The 18,101-nt window shown below is 59.1% G+C and overlaps 2 protein-coding genes across 2 annotated transcripts; both read left to right on the forward strand.

The window, feature by feature from the left end:
* The first annotated feature begins 1,365 nt into the window (after positions 1–1,365).
* On the forward strand, positions 1,366–4,549 carry NPM3 (nucleophosmin/nucleoplasmin 3). Its single transcript, XM_042863264.1, has 6 exons — positions 1,366–1,447; positions 2,611–2,696; positions 3,222–3,341; positions 3,596–3,689; positions 3,861–3,980; positions 4,087–4,549. Exons 1-5 carry the CDS (start codon positions 1,414–1,416, stop codon positions 3,962–3,964), a joined length of 438 nt encoding a protein of 145 aa, XP_042719198.1. The 5' UTR covers positions 1,366–1,413; the 3' UTR covers positions 3,965–3,980; positions 4,087–4,549.
* A 5,697-nt stretch (positions 4,550–10,246) lies between these two features.
* Positions 10,247–16,669, forward strand: FGF8 (fibroblast growth factor 8). The gene is made up of 5 exons (XM_042863258.1): positions 10,247–10,302; positions 10,413–10,449; positions 12,056–12,236; positions 15,379–15,485; positions 16,310–16,669. Exons 1-5 carry the CDS (start codon positions 10,271–10,273, stop codon positions 16,595–16,597), a joined length of 645 nt encoding a protein of 214 aa, XP_042719192.1. The 5' UTR covers positions 10,247–10,270; the 3' UTR covers positions 16,598–16,669.
* Positions 16,670–18,101: the final 1,432 nt, after the last annotated feature.

Here is an 18,101-nt window from a genome sequence, read left to right on the forward strand (position 1 = left end):
ATCTTGTTTGCATGTGGGAGGTGCTGTCCCCAAAGCTGCTCTGCCTGCCGGACCTCAGCCTGCAGGGCTTTGTCTGGCTGCGCTCCTGCTGGCTGAGGCTATCGCGTGGTTGTGTAACGCAGCTTAAGGGGGGCTGAATCCTTAAGGCTTCAGTCCTAGGACTTTTTATTCTGGGGGGTGGGGGTTACGTTCCTTTGTGTATATTTCAGCGTGTAGGATTCTGACTGGAAGAATGATGTGTCTCTCATAGGGAATCGTGCTTGCCTTGCTCCTCGCTGCATTCTGGGCACAGCGGGTGAGCTGAGGGAAAGGAAAACCGCATCCCCTGCACGTCTCCTCTCGGCCTGGGCGATGGTTCAGATCGTGCTGTTGCACTGGGAATTGTTCCCGTAGGGAAACGCAGCGCAGGAACGTCCTTGCCTTCCCTGCCCTCGGGTGGTGCTGCAGGCAGTGCCCGTCCCTGCGCTGTGCAGGCAGCCGCGTGGCTCAGGGAGCAGCTGCTGCAGGAGCACGTGAGTCCACAGGCAGCCTGTGTGTGTGTGTGTGTGTGCTTGTGCAACGGCAGCGGGTGAGCGCTTGTTTTCTGGGACCCGGGGCAGCTCCCCAGCCCTCTTCAGTGTGTTTTCTTTGAATCGAGCAGCACACGTGGCAGGCGGGCTGGTGGCTTCTCTGCAGTGGGAGCAGAGCCAGTTCAGGCCAGGGCTGCGGAGTGAGCTCACTACCGAAGTGAGCTGTTTCAATGCAGCTTCTTCCCCGAGAGGTGCACCGCATCACTTCCTCTCCTGCTCGGAGATCTACTCGAGCCCCGTGCTGCGTGCTGGAGCAGCATATTGCCTTCCCATCTGCTGTGTTCAAAGGTGTATGGCCAGAGATCGAGCTGCTCTTGTGCCTGCACCCAAAGGAGTAGAGATGAGTTGGTCCCTCCCGCTGCACCTCAGTCTCTGTTACCCTTCCATCAGCGTTTCCGTTCCCATGGTGCCTTTTGGGGCTGCTCACCACCCTCGCAACTTCGGATTTTCTGCCCACCCCCCAGAAAAACCTTCAGCCGGAAGCCGCGAGTTGCCAGGAAAATCCATTAGGCTCCTACCGGGGTTAACATCCCTTCGCCTGTTATTGCGTGGGAATAAAACGCCATAAATATGCCATTTCACCAAGTCTTCCCCTCTCTGCACAGCTGCTCCGCGGGCCGAGCCCTTCCACCAGAGTCCCATAACCTTCGGGCCGCGGCTTCGCTCCCCCAACCTCCCCCCTGCCGTGCAGCAGAGCTGGCCCGGACCCGTCCTCAGCGCCCGGCGGCCGCTGGGTGGTGCAGCCCCGCTGGGGCGGGCGGAGCCGGGGGCGGTGCGGGGCGGCCCGGCACGGCTCTGCGCGGCTCCTCTCGGCACGGAACCGCCCGCCCCGCGCTACGGACTCATGGAGCCGCACGGCCCCGGCAGCGTCCTGTTCGGTGAGCGGCAGCGGGGGGCCTTAAAATGGGGCCGGAGGAGGGAGAACGTATGGGAAATGTGTTGGGGGCAGGAGGTGCGGGTAAAACGTGGGGAGCGCGTGGGGAAAGGTTCCAGATGGGCTGGGGGTTGGGGAGGCTTGGGGGGACGGAGGGGTCGGCACAGGGTGCGGTAGGGGCGCGTAAGGGGGCCTGGGGGCAGCAGACGGACGGGAGGGACGGGGGGGGGGGGCGGACACACGAGTGACACGATGGCACCGGCGGGGTGGCTGGAGGGACGCTGGTGTGAACCGCGTGCGCGGCCGGGGCACGGAAACACGTGTACGGCAGCCGAGGGGCTCGGGGGAAGATGTGCCGGCATTCCCACGTGCGCTGCCGGCTCATCCCGGCTGCTCTTCCCGTGCCGGGGCCGGGCGGGCGGCCCTAACCTGCCTCCTCCCATTCCCCCCCTCCCCGAGAGCCGGCCGAGTCCCACACGTGGCCGGGCCGCTCTCCCGGCGCACACGTGCTCGGGGCCGTCCCCAGCCTAAAGCCGCCAATCGCGGCGTGGTCCTGCAAAGCGGAGCAGCCCCGCGGCTTTCCAGGCACTTGGCTTTCATTCCTTGTCCTGCTGAGCCGAATGCGGACCGGGCTTTGGGCCGGGGCCTTGCCCCGAGCTGTGTTCGCTGAGGCTGATTCCTCCACCTCCATTGAGAAACCCGTGTGTGGCGCGCGGGGCTCAGCAACACGCTTTTCCCATCTGCTTCACACGGGTGAATCATCCCGCAGTAAGCAAACACGCCCTGGGCTCTCTGCCTTGCCTTTTTGCCACGGTCCATTGAATAATTTTGCTCTCATAACAGCTCAGAGACACGCATGGCAAAACATCTCAGGACTGTTTGGAGGACTGCTGCCAGCCCCCATTGCCCAGCCCTGCCTCCTCCATCCTCCCCACTCCTGTTCTCAGGGCCTCCAGCCCTGTGGCACTGTTTTGTGGCAGCACGGTTTGGGGGCACTGAGGTCTGTCCCTATAGAGCGTTGAGCTGGGCCTGCAGCTCTTGGGGATGCAGTCTTGAAGTCAGCAGGAAAGCTGTGTGTCTCAGGGATGCTGCGGGCTTGTCTGCCCTGAGGACCCTGTGGCATTTCAGGGCTGTGTAACTCCAGCTTTTTTTTGCTTTTGCTTGCAGGCTGCGAGCTGACTGCCAGCACCAAGTCCTACACGTTTCAGGTGGATGAAGATGATGACTCTGACCATGTTTTGGCCCTGTCTGTGGTAAGATAGAGGAAAACAAACTATGCTTGCCCTCTCCCATGGAGACCTACAGCCTCAACCCTCCCCTTGCAGGCTCGCTCTTCCCCCCTGGCTCAGCTGCACCATGGGGTGCCCTGGGCTGAGCTGTCAGCCCTGGCTGCTCAGATGGGGCTGCTGCTGTCAGTCATTGTATGGAGCTGCTGGAGCAAGTGGTATCGGGAGGCAGCCTCTAGAACACCCCAGCTGTAGGGCAGAGGAGAATATTTTTCCTTGTACTTGACCTTGTTGGGATCCCCCATCAGCTGGGTCCCCGGCCAATTGCTCTCCAAGCTCAGGTATTTGGCTCTCACTGGGGACTGCCTTCTGTCACAGGAGCTGCCAGCAAGGGTCTGGTCAGCAGAAAATGCAGCCCAGGTGCCATCTCTTGAAGCAGCTGCAGGAACAGCTGTCCCAGCTGGGAGGGCACTATGCTAAGGAGGGCCTCTGTGCTCTCCCCTAGGAGCTGACAGCCAGCTTGTGCTCATCAGAAATTCCTGTCCTCCCCAGGTGTGCCTCACGGATGGCGCCAAGGATGAGTGCAACGTGGTGGAGGTTGTTGGGCGAAACCACAAGAACCAGGAGATCACTGTGCCGGTGGCAAACCTGAAGTTGTCGTGTCAGCCCTTGGTGAGAGCTTCAGCTGGCATTTGGTGGTGGGGACACAGCTCTGTACTTGTGCAAAAGAACGTGTGTGGCACAGAGCTGTGTGATTTCTGTAAATAATTATCATATGGTGGCTGATCCAGGGGGCTGGAAAAACAAGGTACAGTGGGTGGAGGTGAGGTGGGAGGGATGTGTTCAGCTGGGCCAAGTGCCGGTCTGGGTGTGTGGGGAGCCCTGTGTCCTGCTTCCACTGCTAACTCGGCTCCATCTCTTTGCAGCTGAGCCTGGACAACTTCAAGCTGCAGCCTCCAGTGACGTTCCGCCTGGCAGCAGGCTCTGGCCCTGTGCATCTCACCGGCTGGCACCAGATCTGTAAGGGTTCACGTCTTTGGAATGGCTTGGGAGGAGGAAGAGGCATGCTCCAGTGTGTGTGCCAGCCAGGGAGCCCATGGGAGCCACACCTGGTGCTTCCAGCACCTGTGCTCAGTGCTGGTTCCCCAGAGCCCTCTCCTGGTCAGTGACCCGCCTGTCTGTGTGTCTCAGTGCACAGGGATGATGCTTCCTTCGAGGGGGAGAATGAGGATGATGACATGTCTGAGGAGATAGCGCCCATCATGCCTGCCAAGAAGGAGAGAAGGAAGCAGTGACTTGTATCCCAGCAAGGTGAGGTGCTGGGCAGCTCTGCAGTGGTGGGTGCTGCCCTGCCACTGGATGCTGGTGCTGAGTGGGGTGCTGTGGGGTGCTGGTCTCAGTCTGCTTCTTCCTGCAGGTGCTCGCTGGAACTTCTTACAGACAGCTGTTACCTCAGACACCTCTCACCAGGACCTCAACTTTTGCTGCATTTTCTTAATTTACTGTCATACCTTTTGGGGGGTGGTGGGCAGGGGCTGCTCCCAGCACTGGGGAGGGGGTTGGGGGGGGTCTCCTTTCCCACATCCATGGGAGGTGATCATGTCCCCCAGTCCCTTTCTGGGTGTCCGGGATGGCAGTCCTCACCCTGTGCCTTTTTGCTGCCCTGGACCTCTGCAGTGTGCACAGCCCTGCTGGCTCTGCAGTGCCCAGTGTGTCCCTTCCCCAGTAGCAGCTGGATGTAGAGGCAGCAGCAGGAGGCAGCATCCTCCCTTCCAGGATGGTGTGCTGGGAGCTGATGTCTGCTGTGATTTGGGGGAGGTTCTGGGTCACTCTGCTTTGTAGGACGGTTTTTACACGCTGAAATAAAGGTGCGGGTTTGGTGTGGTGGCTGGCACGTTCCTCCCGTGCTCGGGGATGTTGCCGATCCCTGCAGCCGAAATCGAGGCACGGGAAAGGTGGGGAGGGAGGGGGGGGGGGGGGGGGGGGGGGGGGGGGGGGGCCGGCGTCGGTGAGCGGGGCCCAGGAGGCGGGGAAGGGCTCCGGGTCGCTTCTTAGGGGCCGCTAGGTGGCAGGCGGGCAGCGCGGCGGCCGTGCCCTGCAGCGGGGATGGGATCCTGGCAGCTCTGTGCCGGCGGTGCGGGAGGGCGGAACGGGGTGAATGGAGCTGTGGCTGCTTCGTGCGGGATGGAGCCCCGCGAAACGCGGCCGGAGTGTGCGGGACCTCGTAGGTGTCCTCGGGTGCGCGGGCTCTGCGGACCCTTCCAGGCAGGAAACCGTGTATGCTTCCAGAGAGGCGAGTGGCACTCCCTGCTCCATTTCTCCATCTCGCTTGCTGTCCTACACCGGGTCCTGGGGCTGAGCTCCTTTCTTCTGCCCAAACCTCCCAGCTACTTGTGCAGCGGCAGCAGCTGGGTGCTTGGACTGCATCGGATCTGATTTATCTGCCGGGCCTTGGTCCTGCTTGCTCCCTGGGACAGATAAGAGCCTGTAGATCATTTTTAACAAGCTCTCCTGCTGGGCTGGGCTGGGGGAGCGGCTGGTGTGCGGTGAGGAGAGTGGTACCAGGAGGGAGAGGCTGTGCAGGCTGATGTCAGATGGCATTTGGGATCTTGTAGAACAGGAGAGGATGCCAAGGTGCTGGTTGCCTTGGGGATGCTGGGATAAGGGGCTGTGGCAGGAGGGATGGTTCTGTAAGAAGGAATGACTCAGAGGGGGTGGGGCAGCGGGCACTGCCAGGAGCTCTCAGTGCCTTGGAGAGGTTTGGTCCCCCTGCCCAGCAGCGTCACAGCCTGGATGAGTTTGGGAGAGAGAGAGATGAATGCTGAGATGGCGGGGGGCTGGGGGGGGGCTGTTAATGGGAAAGGATGGAATTACAGGGGTCACGCTAGGTGAGCAGCTTCCTTTGCCGAGCTGATGGTATCGAAGCAGGTGCCACCGGCCACAAATACCTTGGGCAAACAAACAGGGCTGGAGGAGAGCGGGTGAGCTCAGGTACGGCTGTGCTGGGGTGTGTGGGAATCCAGAGGGTGGGTGGCTCTGAGCATTCCTCCTCCCTGGGGCTGTGCTGTCTTCCGGGGTGCTGCATGCTGACGTATCCCAGGGGATGGACCTCTCTCTGCTATAGCATCCCCAGGATACCCTGATCCTGGGCAGCCTACGCGAGGCACGGCTGTGGCCGTGCTGTAGGTGGGGCTGGTTCCCTGCTCCATCAGTGCTCCGCTTCTCTTCTCACGTTGCTTTCCTTCTCGGGTACCGGTGGCTGAATGGATGCTCAGCACAGCCAGGACTGTGGGGCACAGTGCCTGGTGATGCTGGAGCACGGCTTGTGCCATGAGACGGGCCCAAAGCCATAAGCACCCAGGGGAGGTGTTAAAAGTGAACACAGTCAGGTGGTGTCAGACAGCTGCAGTCTGTGCCCACTGCTGCACAGTGGGAATTTCCATCTGCACAGCACAGTTCTGCCACGCTGTCCCCTCCTGTGTCCCCAGGCAGTGATGGCACTTTGCACCCAACAGCCACAGCTGAGATACCCTGGGGTCACAGGTGTCCTGCCCCCCAACCCCTCTCATCACTGCAGGCTGGCATGGCCCTGGTGCTGGCAGAGATGTCACCACAGGCCACAACTCCCTGCCAGGGCTGGTGGCGGCAGGGCTGTGCCCAGTGGGATTTGGGGTCTGCTGGCCGGACCTGCTGTTCTGTTTTTAGGGGAGATGGGCAAGATTTGGTTTCCGTGGTGGAAACTGCAGGTATGAGCTTGGGTAAGTCCATGGGGCTGGACCAAAGAGCAGCAGGTGCGATGGGGAGCGTGCCCACATGGCCCCTCCTCTGGGGCTGGCTCTCTCCCCTTGTCCCCATGCAGGGTGCCAGGGGCTGGTTACCCAGGATGAGGTCGGGATGAGGAACATCTCCACCGGGCTGGGATGTCCGAGGGGCCATAACCCTGGTGTTTTGCAAACTCCTGAGGTCAGCAGTTCAGCTGCCACTGACACAGGGGCCCGGAGACACACACACGGGCATTTTGGGTGGATGCTATAAGCAAACAAAAGGAGGTAGAATTACAGGCAGCCGACAGCCCCCCGGCCACCAATGTTGGTTTTAGGCTTAGCCCCCCCGCAGGGCTGGGTGCAGGCATCCTCTTCCCAGGAGGACCCAAACTGAAGTCAGATGTGCTGCAGGCCAAGAGGAAGGTGCTGGGTGGGCTATGCCAGCCAGCAGCACACTGAAAGCAGGTCCTGGAGGTGCTGTTTGGTCCATGCTGGGCAGCAGGGATGGGGTGGAGCTGCTCAAGCACCACATGTGCTTGTCCTCATCTGCGTATGTCACCATTTTTCCATGCCCAAGGCCCATAGTCCCCCTGTTCTGGCTGCTGTGTCCAGAGAAGATGGATGCCAGAATGCCCAACCTCACGTTTAAATTACTCAAGGCTATCACCTTCTTCATTAATTGACCCAACACAAAGTGCCCTTATTGGCAGCTTCCATCTAACTCAGGCCCAGTGGTGGGACTTGATGGGATCTTTACCAGTTCTCCCCCTTTGGAAGTGTGTGTGGCCTGGTGGTCTCTCTCCCCATTGCTGCCCCACCCCCCTACTACTCCTTGTCTTTTCCCATGTCCCTGGCTCACCTCCAAGCCCTCCCTTGTATCTACCCAAAGGGGCCACACCACTGTGGTCAGTCCTGTGCGGGGTGGGCGCAGCCCCATGTTTCTGTTCTCCTGTGCCGACATTCCCACCACGCTCAGCCCTGGTGCCACCAACTGAACAGAGAGGAGAATCAATGAGGAGCAGCTGTGCCCGCCTCCCTGTTCCTGGAGCTGTGGGTAGTGCAGACGAGGTCATTCCCACGTAACACATTGTGGTGGGGTCTGGCCCTTGGGGGGGATGCTGAGTTAATGGTGAGCAGTGGGATCGCCCCGGGCTGCTCAGCACCACTCAGCCATGGAGAAGAGCTGCTGCCTCCACAACGCCCCATTAATGCTGCAGGCAGGGCTGGAGAGGGTGCAAGCAGAGGGAGCGGTGTCCCGTTGGCGCCACGGGGGGGTCTCCATGTGCCCATTTGGGGATGTGTGGCCGAGCATCCAGGCCTGCAGACAGGAGCTCCTCTCACCCTCAGATGGGTGTTGGGGTGCGCCTTGCAGGTGCTGCTCTCCTCCATCAGCTGGGGTTGGTGTTGTGGTCTGTGTCTCAGCAGTGCTAGGGGCTCGTGGTGAACTGCAGCCACACTCTCTGGCAGAAGGGCCCCCCTGGGTTGTGGGTAGGGATGGGGGTAGAGCAGGGACCCTGCTGAACTGTGGAGGCTGTCAGGCATTTTGCACGATGGAGTGAACAGTGGAATATAATGGCCCTGATACTGTCTGCTCCATGGCTCAGCCCAGCTGGAGCAGCCCTGGAATCTCCTCCAGCCATCAGTGGCCCGACCATGGGCTGCCTTCCTGGGCATTCCCCATTAGCCGTGGCAAGGAAAGAAGATGATGTGGGCGATAAAATCCTGACCTGGATATCCCCAGCTCTATGGAAAAGGATGAAGGGAGCAGAGCTCGCATCTCTGGGTGTTTGATGCTTTGCCCACAGCATTCAGTATTGGGACCCGTTGGGTCCATGCTGGCTGCCTCCCCCAGGAGCGACAGCAGTGGCAGCAGGAACACCCCATGTCCACAGCCTTTTGCTGGGATGGGATTTTTTCCCCCTCCCCACGGCAGCTCAGCCCTGTGCCTCAGGCTGAGCTTTCTCTGCCCAGCAGGAGGGCCAGCCATGAGCCAAGCGCCCAGTTCCCCATCCCATGACACTGCTCACCTGCACGGAGGTGGGGAAGGACGGGGCAGCAGCAGGAGCACTGTTTGTCATTGTGTCAGCAACGTGTGGCCTCCCGTGGGTGATCCCTGTGTCACAGCCATGCTGGCAATCTAGCCTGTTTGCTGAGGGCAGGGGGCACGTGGAGCCATCAGCCCCCAGCTCTCTCCGACCCCCCAGCACATGGTGCAGCTGTGCACGCTCTGTGTGCTGCATGGTGCTGCACGGCCTGACCCCGCACCCACGGAGGGGTGACCACGAGTAGCATCTGGGAGAGAGGTGCTGCATCCAGACCTTTCCTTTCGATGGATAAGAAAAGCAGGAGTGTTCCACTGTAGGGCAGTGGGAGCACCTTGTGCTGCCCACTCTGGTGCTCGACTTGTGGGCACGGCGCTGCCTCGCACACGGGGTTGGTGCAGAGGGCTTTTCTCTGAGCAGAACCCGAGGACTGATCACCCCCAGCAGCCGCCCTGCAGCCTCCCAGGTGAATGCGGGCTCAGTCCGAGGCTTCTCCAGGCGTTTAGGAAAGCCCTTCAGAAACATCCCCTGGTCTTTTGCATCGAGAAGAAGGGGACAGCAGTGCTCGGTGCCTGCTCCCAGTGCCCGGCAGCGGGTGAGCGTCAGGGGGTGGTGGTGGGCAGCGTTTTGGGGAGAAGCGTTGGAGGGTGCCTGAGCAAGTGGGGAATGAGCGAGCCGGGCGGCAGTGTGCGTGCGGGGCAGGGAGGGCTGTGCGGGGCTGGGGGGTGCGTGTGTGTGTGTGTGTGTGTGTGTGCCGGTGCGGGAGGGCCGCGCAGGAGCGCTGTGTGCGCTGTCACTCAGAGGCCGGCTGACAGGAGCTGCCTTTCCAGCGGCGGCAGATAGCGCTGATTGCTGATTCGAGGAAACAAAATAGCAATTGTAATTATGGGCTCTGATAAGATAAAGGAGGGCGCGGGGAGCGCGGGGACCGGCAGCGGGGCACGGCCGGCAAATTAGCGGCTGTCACTCAGCGCGGAGCAGGCGGCCCTGGCCAGGTACCGGCCCCGGGGTCCCGCCCGCCCGTCCGCCCGTCCGCCGCAGCCCCGCCGCAGCCCCCGCCCCGGTGCGCAACAGGTGGCGGGGCCGGGAGCAGCGGGGCTCGCCGAACAATGCAGCCCTCGGCGGCCCTACCCGGGCTGCGGGGCTGAGCCCCGTCCCGCCGCGGCCCCATGGCCCCGCGCAGCCGGTGCTGACGGACGGCCGCCCCTCCAGGTAAGCGCCCGGCGGGGACGTCCGGGGGAGGGGGGTCCCGCCGCCCAGTACCCCCGGCTGCGCTGTTTGCTCAGCCTCTCGAAACTCCTGCCCACCCGTCCGCCCCGGTAATCCTTTTAATGTCTGACACGTCCAGCGACGGGGCTCGGCCCCAATCCACAACGCGGACCCTTAAGCCTCGTTTTACAGATGGGGAAACTGAGGCACGGCGCGGGGACGGCATCCCTCTGCCGGCCGAGCCCGTAGCGCCGCCGCACCCGAGCGGCAGCCGCCGAAGGTTTCCCCCGCTCTGCCGCCCCGCCGGGGCCGCCCCCCCGGCTCTCCGCCCCCGCCGCCTCCCGGGCCGGCAGCGGAGCGGAGCGGGGCGGGGGGCTCCCCGCGGCGGGGGGCTGCCGGCCGCGCTCCCCCGGGGGCTGGGCGGGCGGGCGGGCCGGCGGGGGCCTTTCCCCTTCTGTAGCCGCTTGTGCCCTCCTTTCCTCGGGGCGAGGCAGGGCGAGAGGAGTCGAGGAGCCGAGCAGCGCCGCGCCCCCCCCCCCCCACCCCGCCGCCGGGCTCCGGGCTGCCGGCCCCGCAGCGCTCCGCGATGGACCCCTGCTCCTCACTCTTCAGCTACGTGTGAGTACCGCAGACCTCCCTCCGCCTGCCCCCAGCCCTCCCTCCTTTCCTCCCCGCAGCCCCCCGGCTCACACACCTCTCTCCCGCTTTCTGTCCACCCCCTCTTCCAGGTTCATGCACTTGTTCGTCCTCTGCCTGCAAGCCCAGGTAAGCGCCCGCTCCGCCGCCGGCTTTGTTCGCCCCTCGGGGCCGGGGGTCGCGGGGGGGGGGGGGGGGGGGTCGGATTAAAGCCCCGCAGACGACGCGAGCCCCGCTGGAAAGAGCCGGGAGCGGGTGGCTGCACGCTGGGTGCGGGATGGGGTGCGGGGGACGGAGGGCCCCCCGCCCACCCGCGAACCGGGGGTTCGGTCCTCCCGTTCTTCTTTAAATCGCACTGTGGATCGCCCCTTCCTCTTGTCTGGAGTTGTTTTTTCATCCGAAAAACGAAGTAGAATTAAGAAAAAGGGGTCGGGATGGAGGAAGAAAAGGGGGAAAAAGAAAAAAATAAAAGAGGAGGAAAAGAAAAAAGGGAAGGAGGGAAAGAAAGAACGGAGGGGGGGGAAAAAATCAATTTCCTTACTAAAAAGCGCAGATTTCGCTCCAGCTGAACATTGCTGCTGCTGGTTGGCATCTCCGGGGCCAGGAGTGTCAGCGGGAGATGGGGCTGTGGCTGTGTGCAAAATGGGGAGAAACCCCCTCCCCCGGGGCCACAGGTGCAGAAGCGTTTTGAAAACGCTCCTTAAGCCGCTTTTTATTGTTATTATTATTTCATTGGAAGCTCAGGAGAAAAAAAAAAATGGAGTTTCCATCCCCAAAGCAGGGGAGTGTGCGGTTGTATAAAACATAGCTGTAATATTTTGGAGGACGAGACGGAGCGGCACGGCTAATGACCTCTCCTCCACATGGTACCCTCATCAGGGCCGGGAGAGTCCGTGCATTATCCACAGCCGGCTGCAGGAAAGGCGCGGAGGCAGAGGGGTGGCACTGCCGAGGGGAGATGTCGATGTATGGGCGGCTGCGGGAGAGAGGCGGCTCCGGCTTTTATTGGGGTCTGCTGGTGGTGGGGAATCTTCCCGTTTGACGTGGGGGTGGCGGGGGGGTCCCGGCCTGCTGGTGTTGAAAGGAGCGACCCGCTAACATTTGCTCGGAATACGTCTTTATAAATGTCAGTGAGCAGTGAAATTTTCCGGACTTAAAAGAGGGGTTGGAGACGAAGGGGGAAAGGAGTCCTGTGCTGGGGATGGGGGAGCGGGTCGGGCTGATCCTAGGATTGCTTATGGTGAGGGAGCAGCGGGTCTGGAGGGGTCGGGTCGGCTGCTACTATGGGGGCCAGGGGTTGGAGCTGGGATGGGGACGGCACCAGGAACGGGGTGATGGTGAGGGATGGGTACGGAGCTCTTTGGGGTTTGTGCTATAGGTGAAGGGAGTGGTGTCCTGACGGCTCATAGCTCTGCCTCGTCTTCAGGTTTGGGGCATGAAGAGTGGGGTGTTTAGGGGCAAAGGGGGTCCTGGCAGCTGCCTACCCCATCTTGGGTACCTCTGTGCCAGCTGGGACCCACCGAGTCCTGGCAGACCTCAGGGGTCACCGAGCCCCATCATATCCCCACGACTCACACACCCGTTTGGGGGATCCTGGTCCCAAAGGGCTCAGCTCCCCCCATCCCACTGACTCTGCTCCTCCTCTGCAGGCGCCGGCGATCCTTGCTCAGCCCGTTCGCCCCCCTGAGGAGTAGAGATTATAATGGTGTGTCGTATATTTTTTAATTTCCTAAAGGTAACTGTTCAGTCCCCACCTAATTTTACACAGCATGTGAGGGAGCAGAGCCTGGTGACAGATCAGCTCAGCCGGCGGCTCGTGCGCACCTACCAGCTGTACAGCCGGACCAGTGGGAAGCACGTGCAGATCTTGGACAACAAGAAAATCAATGCGATGGCTGAGGACGGGGACGTGCACGGTAAGGAAGGACGTGGTTGAGGGGGTGGGCTGGGAAGTGTCCACAGCGCTGTGTGCCGATTGATGATTTCCGTCCTGTTGGTTGGCCAGAAATCGTTAGGATCGCTTGGCGTGTGCGGGGGTTTGTGAAGGGAGAACAGCAGGGTGAGCGCTCAGTGGGTTTGGGTGCTTGTGGGGTGGGCGCTGCTCGCTGCTGCTGCACACCTGACTTGCAAGGCTTGGTTTGGCACAGGCAGCGCTGACAGTCTCTGATTCTTCCTTTGGAGGAGAAACAGAGGGTAAAGTTGGAAAAGACGCGAGGGGGTTGAAATTGTAGGTGAAGTGCTGCTCTGGAGTCCTGCCCTGAGTTAGAGCCATCCAAAGCGGTGCTTCCCCCACATACTCCCCTTCCTGGTGCTTCCCCTTCCCCAGCTAGGAGTGTGGACTCAGCGAGGTGTTGGCTGCGGGCGAGGAGGACACAAAGCTGGGGAGGCTGTGCAGCTGTGCACAACTCTCCTGCTGCTGTGCGACAATTGGCACCCCGTGTCCCCCCAGCCGGTGGTTCCGTGGGGAGGAGAGCGGTGCCACGCTGCAGCCACCCGAAGCCAGGACACCTCGGCCACGCGTGCTGGTGTCACATGGGGACAGTGGCATCAGCCCCATCCATGGTCAGTGGGGCACCGTGCCCCACTCCCTTGTGGACAGGAGGTGCCCGTGCTGGCGTGTGCCGTACGGAGCCATCCCAACTGTCGTTCTTTGACGTTAGCCGCATTTTCCCTTTCTTGTTGAGGGAGATTAGTAGGAGCACTTTGCTTCCTTCCCCGGGTGGTTTGGTGTTTGGTTTTTATTCCCATTTTTGCTTTGGCTGCCGATGTCGCACTGAACTTCAGCTGTGTGTGGAATCCCGTACGCAGTGTTTGTCGGGAGCCGCTCCTGGATGCAAGGAGCGTCAGCCAGCTTCCCAAGCAAAAGGGCCAAGCAAACCCCAAAGCCTCCTCTGGCTTTAGCCCTGTAACGCCTCCGTTTTCAAGGCAGCTCCGCACCTCCAGGAGCGGCCAGGTTTAAATAAGGCCAAAAGGAGGGGACGCGCGGCGGCGGCTCGAAAAACTCTATTAAAACGTAATAAAAGAGGTGAAGCATCTGAGGAGCGGGGCAGGAAAACGAGGGCTGATCTAAAGCAGAAAGAGAACAAGCAGTTTTTCAGATGTAAAGTTTTAGGAGTTGCAAGTCTGTAAATGTTAAAATAGAGGTTCGGGATTGTTCTATATGAATCTCCAGGGAGGCCCCCATGTCTGGAAGAGCTATTAAATCGCTTCTTACTTTCACCTTTTTTAACATTTCCTGAATACTTTCTCCTCTTCGCAGTCCAGTTGGGGGATCAAGTGTGTCTCGCTGCATTTTTTCAGCGTTTACGTAGCCGCTTTCCCTTCAAAGTTTGAGCACGAAACATAACTTTTCTGGGATAAATCTGTCACTTCAGCGAAAGAACAGAGTTGAAAATGTTAAGCTCCCCCCCTCCCTTAAATAGGGAGAAAAAAATGACTCCCCAAAACCTTTGTCAGAAGAAAATACCCTTCGTTAGAAAGGGCCCTTCCTTCTGCAGTGTGTGGTTGTTTTTTTTTTTTTTTCCCCCATCTGATTTTTGGGGCAGGCATGCAGAAGGAACTGATTTATTTTTGTGGGTGACCCCTTTTCCCATGCTGACGTTTTTACAGCTGACTTCACATGGAGCCCGGCGCTGTCGGTTATCTGTCTTAATTGTCAATATCTGATGGACTCCTTCTCGGCCCTGGCAGCACTGCTGGCTTCTCCCTTCCTCTCCTGCGGTGCTGTTGATCTGCTCACCCCCCTGCGGTCCCTTTGCTCGGGGTTGTCCCCATCCTGCAGGCTGATGGCTGTGACTCCAGGGCTGGAGGGGAGTGCCGCGCATCCGTGCCTGCCTTCCTCCTCCCTCCCTCCCTGCTCTTCCTATCTCTGGGAGAGAGCAGGGAAAAATCAATTCTCCTTAAAGCTTTGACTGCCTCCCGGATCAATCCTTCCCCATATGGGTGATTGGGGGTCTCTGGCTTGGTGGTCTAGGGATGCTGAGCCCCTACAAGGGGCTGGTGTGAGGTGAGGGCGGCCAAATTTCCTGGCTCTGAGCTGGGCTGAGGGTGTGGGATGGTGCATGGGGTGCTGGAGGTGAGGAGCTGTGGGGGGCAGTGGGAGAAGTCCCCACGCTTGGTGCAGGATCAAGACTTTGTGGAGACAGGCGGTGATTTACCTGTGATCCTGAAGTACTTCTCAGGCTGGGTTTCGTGAGCGCATGGCCTGGGTCTGCCATCCAGCAGCATCACTGCAAAGCCACTGCAGGGCTGGGGGCTACTGGTGAAAATGAACTGCATCGTGGTCCTGAGGAACTGAGCATCCCATCTGCAGAGCTGGGAGAACAGTGCACCCTGTGGGGCAGAGGCTGTGTGCTCTGAGTGCCCCTGAAGTTGGGGGGGGCAGCAGTGAGGGCTGGTTTGTGGCAGGACGTGGTGGTGAGGTGGGACAGCCCTGGGGGGCTTTTTGTGGGGAAGCCTTTGGCACGCGGCACAGCAGGGCTCTGCTGCTGCAGTTGGGCTTGGGGTTTGCCCCAGGAGGAGAGCTGCCAGGGGGCTGCAGGGCGGGGAGGAGGATGCTCTGTTCCCAGGGTGGCCGCGCAGGAGGGAAGGTGACAGGTCTATTTATAGGCGGCCAATCGACCTGCGATTTGCATAGCTCCTTAGGAAGTCAATCGATGCCTCCATTAAAAAACTGAGACCAAATCAATATGCCCTCTCGACTTGTGCAAAGGTGAAAGGCATTAAAAGGATGGCCGTACCCTTCACGCCTCCCCTGCCAGCTGCAAAGTCACTGCTCCTCCTGCAGCCCCAGCTCGGTGCAGTGTCCCCACGGGCTGAGGACAGCTGGCAGAGCACTGTGCAGGGCAGCTGCCCTGTCCCCTGAGATCCCTTTTTCCTCCTGGGATGCCCCCATGGCACCTGAGCCACGTGGATCTGGGCAAGGCAGAGCTGCTCCAAGTGACAAAGTGAGGTGACCAAGGCCTGCCATGCAGGGATGCAGTGACAGGGAGGAGGCTGGCATTGCCAGGTTCTCCACCCCCGTGACCTCCCTGTCTCTCCTCCTGCTGCTCTCTCCAGCCAAGCTCATCGTCGAGACCGACACCTTTGGGAGCCGCGTGCGCATCAAGGGGGCGGCCACGGGGTTCTACATCTGCATGAACAAGAAGGGGAAGCTGATCGGCAAGGTAGGGCGGGGGTTGGCACCCATCCCTGGGTTAGGAGGTGAGGTGGGGTGGGGAGCACAGGGCTCTGTAGACAAGGAAGCCGCAGCCCGGCAGCAAGGGAAGGGGAGGGTGGGTGCAGTGTCCTTGTATCTCCCCGAACAAATAGGCGGATTGCCGGGCTATTCTCCCCGATTACATGGTACAAGGGCTGGGAATGTTAAGATGCTCCGTGGGGCAGGCCCTGAGCACACCGGTTAGTCACGCTCCCTCTGAGCCTCCGTGCTCCTACCCCGGGGTGGATGAGCAAAATCCTGGCAGGGCAATGAATTTTCAGGAAGGTTTATCCATTTCTTGGGGCTGGCTGATGTAAACCTGCTCGGGAACCATGACAGATTGGGTCCTCTCCCTGGTCCCTGTGTCTTGTCTGAGGTGCAGGAGCTCAGCCTCCAGCTATTCCATTGATCCCTGCAACTGGTATCTGTGAGTGTTACAGAGTGGTTGGGTTGGAAGGGACCCTGAAGACAGTAGGATCACAGAATATTTGAGTTGGAAGGGACCTTTAAACCCACTCAGTTCCACCCACTGCTGTGGGCTGGATGCCCCTACCAGATCAGGGCCTCATCCAACCTGACCTTGAGCATCTCCAGGGATGGGGCACTGGCCAAAATCTGGGCAGCAACCGAACCCTCATCCTTCATATCGTTCCACCGTCCTCACGGACCACGTCTTGTCCCTTCCCTGTGCTCACTGCCCAAAGGGTGGGTGGGTGGCTCACTCCCTGCTAGAAGTCAAGCGGTGAGAAGCGCTCCCGTCGCTCATCCCCATCCCTCTATCCCCGTCTGCAGAGTAACGGCAAAGGCAAGGACTGCGTCTTCACCGAGATCGTGCTGGAGAACAACTACACGGCGCTGCAGAACGCCAAGTACGAGGGCTGGTACATGGCCTTCACCCGCAAGGGCCGCCCGCGCAAGGGCTCCAAGACCCGGCAGCACCAACGCGAGGTGCACTTCATGAAGCGGCTCCCCAAGGGCCACCAGACCACCGAGCCCCACCGGCGCTTCGAGTTCCTCAACTACCCCTTCAACCGCAGGAGCAAAAGGACTCGAAACTCCAGCGCCAGGGTGCGCCCGTGACGCGTGCCCTCGTGGACTGGCATAGGGACTGTGATAGGGTTCTTAAAGGAAAAGAAAGAAAGCAACAGCGGGGGATGGGGGGAGGATAAAAGAACTACGCTACTAGTTGTTGATGATTTGGGGGTGGCTCTGTTTTTACAAAAAAAAAAAAAAAAGATAAAAAAAAAAAAGAAGAAAGAGGCTCTATTTTTGTACTCCAACTTTACAAGAGATGAGATGTTCAAAGACTGCTGAAGGGAGGAAGAGCCCTTCGCTTAGAAATGTTTTAGTGTTTGGGGTCGTGTTTTGGTTTGTACTTTTTTATTTTTTTCTTTTTGGTAGCTCTAGGGGGGAAAAATCCTCACTTAAAACAAACAAGGAAAAAAAAAAAAAAAGATGGGAATCCAACCCAACCAAACTGAACAGATGCTCACCTGAATGGATGCTCAGCGGAGAGGTTGGATAAGGATGGAGGGAAAGGACGTGCCTCGAGGTGACGGAGGATTCATGTCGTCAACTAGGGCCAACTGCCCTTGAGTGCCTCGCAAGGAGTCCTGGACCAGTTTGGCACCGCTCACCCATCAGAGCATCTGTGGATAATTTTTTATTTTTCAATTTTTTTAACTACTACGGTGAGGCAGCGGGTGATGGCTGATAACTGTTTTTGTGGTGGTTTTTTTTTTTTTTTTCTCCATCTTCACAATGTGAGCTTTTCACCAAAAATTGACTTTTTAAAAAAGATCAGGTGGATTTTTTCATTTGTCAAATTAAAGAAGCTGACAAATCACTGCAGAGCCCCTTTGGGCTGTTTTGTGGTAGTATTCGGTTTGGTGCTTGACTCTTCCATCCTCAGCTGTCTCTTCCAGGTTTGCTCTCTCATCTTTGCCCGAGGAAAAGAGAGGGTTTCCGTAACAGCTTCTGTTGATGGAGGCCCAGATTTTTATTTAGGCCAAAAAAGGATCCAGGGGAAGATGAAATCCTTTGAGTGAGCAAACCCACCCCCACTCCGCTCATGCTGCCCTGGGACTGCCTCTCTCCAAAGGGTTAAAGCAATTATTCTTAATGGGGAGGGCAAACAAAGACACTGGATAGAAGCCAGGACCAGGGGTGAATTTTCATCCAATTTTTTTTATTTTTATTTTTTTCCTGTTTCCTTGAGGATTTTTTTTTTTTTTTTCAGTTGTGTACAAAATTTAATGTGAAATGATTTGAAATATTTATTTAATATGTGCATTAAAAATTTGTATTAGCCTACCTGAGCCTGCCTGCTTTCCTGGGAGGGCCTGGAGAAGCAGGATGGAAGGGGGGTGGGGAGGATGGAGAGATGCAGGACAGGCTGAGGCTGCCGCATGGTGCCAGCCCTTCCCAAAGGTGCAGAGATGGGAGGGTGCCTGAACTTCTGGATCCAGGTGTGTTTTATGGAAATCATTTTCCTTGAGGAATTCCCAGGTTTAATGGGGAGATGGCACCTCTCTGCCCTATGGAGGTGCGTGCATTTGTTCCTCGGGGGTGCAGTAAAATGGAA

The sequence above is a fragment of the Lagopus leucura genome, unplaced genomic scaffold (genome assembly GCF_019238085.1).
Source record: "Lagopus leucura isolate 7727_CA_CO unplaced genomic scaffold, USGS_WTPT01 Super-Scaffold_739, whole genome shotgun sequence".
Taxonomy (NCBI): domain Eukaryota; kingdom Metazoa; phylum Chordata; class Aves; order Galliformes; family Phasianidae; genus Lagopus; species Lagopus leucura.